The sequence below is a fragment of the Lactuca serriola genome, chromosome 8 (assembly GCF_051521515.1).
Source record: "Lactuca serriola cultivar US96UC23 chromosome 8, Lser_US96UC23_V15, whole genome shotgun sequence".
Classification (NCBI taxonomy): domain Eukaryota; kingdom Viridiplantae; phylum Streptophyta; class Magnoliopsida; order Asterales; family Asteraceae; genus Lactuca; species Lactuca serriola.
This window is the reverse complement of record NC_136415.1, coordinates 187,297,130-187,303,309: the sequence shown is the minus strand read 5'-3', so window position 1 is coordinate 187,303,309 and position 6,180 is coordinate 187,297,130. Positions and strand designations below refer to the sequence as shown.

Sequence of the window (6,180 nt, the reverse complement as noted above, 5' to 3'; positions counted from 1 at the left end):
ATGCGTATTATAACATTCGATTTTCATTTTTTTCATACTTCATGTTTTCTTACCAACACATTGTACTATGAAACTCAAACCAATAATGACATTGTATTATCAATTTCTTCCGGTTAAAGCTAAACAACCTAAAATGTACCTATTAGTCTATAAGTAAATTACCCTTCATGAGTTATGCTTAATATGACCCTCAAATGTACCTATTACTCTATTATAAGCAGTTGGTATATATGTTTCACAATTCAAAATGATGGTTTAACGCTTGTGATAATAAAGTAAATTATTTATCTGTATAATATAATTTTTTTTTCCAGTCTTAGGTTACTGTATTAGAAATCTCAAAGGCCATTTTTCACAACAAAAGAAAATTTGATATTGTACTTTTTATTTGCAAAATGATAAAAAATAGTAATGTCTTAGAAAATTTCGTAGCTCCGACTTGCAAAATTCTCCACAAAATACTAAAATATCCGATTTTCAATTAAGAAAAAAGAGAGAGATATCATGCTTTCTTTTGTAATGAAAAAGGTCTTAGAAGATCATACCACAAATAAAACTAAAAAAAAAACCATTTTTTGTAGGCTTTTAATATTGTTAAGAGAATTTTACATGTTAGACGTACAAAATTCTTTTAAGATTTTTTTGTCATTTTCTAAGTTAAAAACTACAGTCCAAACTTTGTTTAGTTGTGAAAAATGGTTTTAAAGATATCCAACAAAAAACTTCATAAATATTGTTTTATTTTTCCAAAACCTGTGATTGTAAAAAAATTAGATGTTTTTTTAAATGATGTAGTTTTGATGATGATATTACCACATCATTATTTCATAGATAACATATCAATTTTACAGATAAAATCTGAAAAATTGATAACTAGTTTGATGATTAAACTAATTTTGATTATTTTTTAATAAATAATTAATAATATTAGACATATTTCTTTTTTATAATTTATATCTACATATTACTTTTTATTATACTATTAATTTTTATAATTTTTTTTGGAAATTAAGTTACAGTTAGGTGAAATTGTAATAAATGATTAGATCTTTTAAAATGTGCATTATTTAACTAGTCCCATCCTCCACCCCATATTTGACAATTTTACTGGGGTACAAACGTAATTTTCACCGAACACACGCATCTCTCCGCCTATTTCTACGTTTCCCTCCCCATGCTCCTCTAGACTCCTACGATCTCTCCTCGCCGGCGACAACCAGAGAGAGGTGGACGACCATCATCAAACGCTGTCGTATAAACAATTCTATACCAATGGACGCAAATTCAGCAGAATTTGAAGCGATTTTGAAGGAAATAGAGCGTGCTAATAGCAGTAGCACAAGCTACACCAAAAACGACGATCAAGAATGGAAAACAGTATCGTATAAGAAATCGAGACGTAAACCCACTAATAAAGCTCCTGAAAATTACACCGATCACGGCTCCGGAAACGGTAACGTTTTCCGGTCGATCGAACAACAATCGGAGGATCGTCGACGAAGAGTAGTTGAATCTCAAAAGGCTGCCGCCGCTGCCATTGATGCAGCAGCTGATGATGCTCCTCTCCGCGCCGGAGATGATGGCGATGAAGACGGCAGTGATGTGGATAACTTGGCCGGACGTGAGAGCGGGAAGGGGGAGGTGAAGAAGAGTAAACCTAAGAAATTGAAAAAACCTAAAGTTACTGTTGCGGAGGCTGCATCGAAGATTAATGATTCTGATCTGGCCGTTTTTCTTGTTGATATAACGGTAATTAAACATCCAATTTTGATCTGCTAGAACTAATGTATTTTCAATCGAATTGATTGGACCTGGAAAAAAGAAATTGAAATCTGATTTGCTGTTTTTACAATAGGAATCGTATGAATCACAACCAGACATACGGCTAATGAGGTTCGCCGACTATTTTGGTCGAGCATTTGCTTCCGTGAACGCGTCTCAGTTCCCATGGATGAAAACTCTCAAGGAGGCTTCCGTCGAGAAGATGATTGATGTAAGAGCATCCTCTTCCTTTTTATCACTTTTCAATTTCACTTTTTAAGCTTATGACAGCCTACCTACTTTTGATGATCTAGAAGATTCTCCAAAGATTCATCATCGTACATTTGGATTTTTGTTTCTCTGTATCCCAATCTTTACTTTCCAGAGGAATATGCTACTGATGAGTACCAAACTCCTTTTAGACTGATTTAGTTGACTTTTATGCAGATCCCTTTAACACATATTTCTGAAGATGTTTATAGGACATCAGCAGACTGGCTTAACCACCAACCTGTCGATGCTCTTGGGTCCTTTGTTGTGTGGTCCTTAGATAACATACTCACAGACCTGGCTCTCCATCAAGGGGGTATCAAGGGTTCAAAGAAGGCGATTCAGCAAGCACCTTCAAAATCTCAGGTAAATGGTGTATGAACAATTGAGCTTTTCCTTGAAACATTGACTGATGTTTCATATTAATCAAGCATTATGCAATTATCATGACAGGTTGCCATATTTGTGGTTCTAGCAATGGTACTAAGGCGTAAGCCTGATGTTTTAATCAGCCTTCTTCCAATAATAAAAGAGGGTTCTAAATATCAAGGGCAAGATAAGCTTCCAGTCCTATTGTGGACTATCACACAGGTAACTATTCAACTAATCAAGACATTTACTATCTTCTTGAAATTAACAATAAACATCAATAAGATTGGTTTTTGTATAGGCTTGTCAAGGTGACCTGGTTGTGGGGCTTTTCATGTGGGTGCATTTGCTCTTGCCATTAGTCAACAGTAAATCAGGTGGTAATCCTCAATCCAGAGACCTTATTTTGCAGTTGGTTGAGAGGTAAGAAACATCAATCGGTCCTAGAACTACTCTGGTTTTGAAAATTTATTCTTTTGAGTAAGTTTGACAAATTTGTAAAATGCATAAATAAGTTTGATGGTTTTAGTAAAGATTTTAAATTTCAGTGACCATATTAGAAGTGAAATCAAATTGCATTGCTGTTTATTAAACTTTCCCGTATTTATAGCTCCTTTCTTCTTATAAAATCAAATTGCAATAAATAGCAACCTATTTTGACTTCATTTTTCATTCTGAAACTAGATTTTAAAAATCATTACTAAAAGTCTAAAACCACTGTACTATCCAACATTCATTATTTGTTTTATTTTGACCTAGCAACTTGTAAAATGGTGATGTAGTTGAATGTTTTTTTTACAGTTTTCAAAAGATGGATAGTTTTTGTAAAGATTTTCAAATTTCTGTGACCAAAGTAGAAAGATTTTCAAATTTGCATTGCTATTTATTCCAGTTTACCATATTTATACTTCCTTTCTGCATATTGCAATAAATAGCAATATACTCTGACCTTATTTCTAATTTGGTCACCAGATTTAATTTTTTTTTACTAGTTTTCGAAAAAGCATTAACTTTTCACTCATGCATACTTTACTTCCATTTAAGTGTGCTTTTATACTCTCAAAATATTTTATAAACATCATTTATACAAAGTACAAACAACAATTATATTTGTAGGATTGTATCTTCTCCAAAAGCTCGTACAATTTTAGTCAATGGTGCTGTGAGAAAGGGGGAGCGTGTGGTCCCACCTTCAGCTCTTGAGCTTCTTATGAGAGCTACCTTCCCTTCTCCTTCATCTCGTGTCAAGGTACTTTCAGTTAATTTATAGCATCCTACTTTCATTTCATTTTGTTACAGCATTTTATTTTCAGTTATTTTTTCTTATCAAGACATTATAGTTACAATTCTTTTTCTTATTTGGACTTTATACTTTGAAAAATTTATCCAGTTATAATGCATCACATTGCTATATATGTTGTTATTTCTAATGAGTAGAATTTAAAGTAATGAAAATGGATTTGGTATAACTTTGTAACAGGCAACTGAGAGATTTGAAGCAGTGTATCCCCTTTTGAAGGAGGTTGCTCTTGCTGTTGCCCCTGGAAGTAAAGCTATGAAGCAACTTACACACCAATTATTACCTATTGCTGCAAAAGCTGCTGCTCAAGGCAAGAAAAATTATTTATTTATTTTTTATTGCTAATTGGTCAAATGGGTAAAAAATTTTAAAAATTATTTCAAAAGAATATGAGTTAAAAAGTTTCTCAAAGCACATTTACGTCTTTATAGTGTCCTAAATCGCCTTCTTTCAAAAGGTGAATCATTATATTATAATGATAGTGTTATACTAATTGTTTATGAATTTCAATGTAAATAAAAAAACAAAAAAGTCTAATATTTAATGTCTGTTTACAGGCAACTCTGCTATGGCAAGTGAAGCTGGCGACATATTCCTATGGTGTTTGACTCAAAATCCCGACTGTTACAAGCAATGGGTAAAAATAACATGTTGAATATCTCTTTTTGATATTTCTCATTACAAATACATGAAAGTACATTGCTATTTCTTTGGGTCTCACTTAAAAAATTGAAAGCAGGATGACATTTATCTCAATAGCCTTGAAGCTAGTATCGTTGTTCTAAGAAAGCTGTCTGATGAGTGGAAGATTTACTCTGTTAAGCATTCGAGTCTTGAACCTTTAAAAGCAACCATGAAGAGCTTTAAAGAAAAGGTAATCCTTCTTGTCTACATAAGTTATTATCTTTACGCCATGTTTCTCTTTAATAATACGTAAAAATATTTTAGAAAAACGACGCAAGTTTTTGCTAATGTCTTGTCTCGTCACAGGATTGGACATGACAAAATTTCTAGGGTTATTTTCAATGATAGAGGACGAGGAGGGCATTTTTGTCTTTTTACACAAACAACAGATCGAGAACGAGCCATGTCCTACCTTGTTCCGCCTTTTTGGATGGGATAAAAAATTGTAATTTGTCTTATTGGCACCTGTCTTAGTCTCATTCCAATGAATGTCAAACACAGTAGTCATATGGGGCCTGAAGGCCCCATGTGTTACACAGCTGTTTGGCATTCATTGAACAGGGACTAAGATGAGTGTTAATAAGACAAAAATTATAATTTTTTGATCCATCCAAAAAGGTGGAATAAGGTAAGACATGACTCGCTCTCGATCTGTTATCTGTGCAAAAAGACAAGAATGCCCTCCACGTCCTCTATCATTGAAAATAGCCCTAGAAATTTTGTCATGTACAATCCCGTGATGAGACAAGTATTAGCAAAAATGTGTCATTTTCTAAAATATGAAAACTCAAATTTTGTCTCCTTGTGGCACTCACTATATAGAATGAGAAGGCATTAGCTAGTGGAAGTAGTGTCAGCGAAGCATTGGTGAAAGAGGCAGACAAGTATTCCAAGATGATACTATCCAAATTCTCACGTGGGAATCATTGCTTGAAGGCTACAGCATTCCTCACCATTACAATGGCTGTGGGTGTAGCCTTTATTATCAAAGACCCTACAGTCTGGAACTTGAAACAACTCGCTGATTTTGACTTTTCTCATACTTTTACTTCCCTCTCTCATTAAAGACAGGGGCAGGGGCATAGAGGTAAATAGGTAAAGGTGAAGTTGACCTAATATAAAAATTAAAATAATTAAATGGGTAAATGGGCCCGTATTAGGACCCTGTATCCGGTTTACCAAGACATATATAGATATACAAGTATAAGGTATACCCAGAACTCGGCTTTTTTTTTTTTTTTTTTGGTTTTTATATATTGAATTTTTAAACCTTTTATGAGTAGTCTTGTCTTGTTTGATTATTAATGAAATAAATTGAAGAAAAAAATATTAAAGGACTGAGCTGAGCTGGATCGGTTTGTCTTATTTGATTATTTATGAAATAAATGAGGAAAATTAGTGCTTGGATTAGACTTTTGACTTGCTTTATTTTATGTCATTTAAATGTTAAGGTAATTCCTTAAACCAGAGGGTGTTAAATATTCTCACTTTCCACATTATCTTACGTTAAGAGATGGGGGCTTAGTGTTTGAGCCATTATCAGTGTTATTGATATTAGTTGATGCTGACACAATAACCACTTTGATATCAATTGTAGGTATATTAAGTGTAATATCTAAGTAATGATGGGGGATTGAATATAATAATTTTAAACTTTAAATAATAATTTCTTGTTATAAACATTTATGGTTAAAGCATAAAGTTGTTGTGGAACAACCCTTGATGCGATGGTTTGAGTTGGTTATCCGAAAACTATAAATCATTCACACAAACACCTATCAAAAAATTATATAGTG

The 6,180-nt window shown here is 33.2% G+C and overlaps 1 protein-coding gene across 1 annotated transcript; it reads left to right on the top strand.

Annotated features, from left to right (window-relative positions):
• The first annotated feature begins 1,113 nt into the window (after positions 1-1,113).
• LOC145066340 (uncharacterized) lies at positions 1,114-5,787 on the top strand. The gene is made up of 10 exons (XM_079013570.1): positions 1,114-1,749; positions 1,856-1,993; positions 2,209-2,397; positions 2,485-2,622; positions 2,702-2,823; positions 3,517-3,649; positions 3,881-4,010; positions 4,258-4,337; positions 4,440-4,574; positions 5,207-5,787. Exons 1-10 carry the CDS (start codon positions 1,273-1,275, stop codon positions 5,447-5,449), a joined length of 1,785 nt encoding a protein of 594 aa, XP_078869696.1. The 5' UTR covers positions 1,114-1,272; the 3' UTR covers positions 5,450-5,787.
• The last annotated feature ends 393 nt before the right edge of the window (positions 5,788-6,180 follow it).

Bases quoted from the DNA above. Each gene is read 5' to 3' on its own strand.
- LOC145066340 (XM_079013570.1), top strand. From the start codon at position 1,273: ATGGACGCAAATTCAGCAGAATTTGAAGCGATTTTGAAGGAAATAGAG. The intron at 2,623-2,701 runs GTAACTATTCAA...GTTTTTGTATAG, and splicing joins TATTGTGGACTATCACACAG to GCTTGTCAAGGTGACCTGGT. The intron at 2,824-3,516 runs GTAAGAAACATC...TTATATTTGTAG, and splicing joins ATTTTGCAGTTGGTTGAGAG to GATTGTATCTTCTCCAAAAG.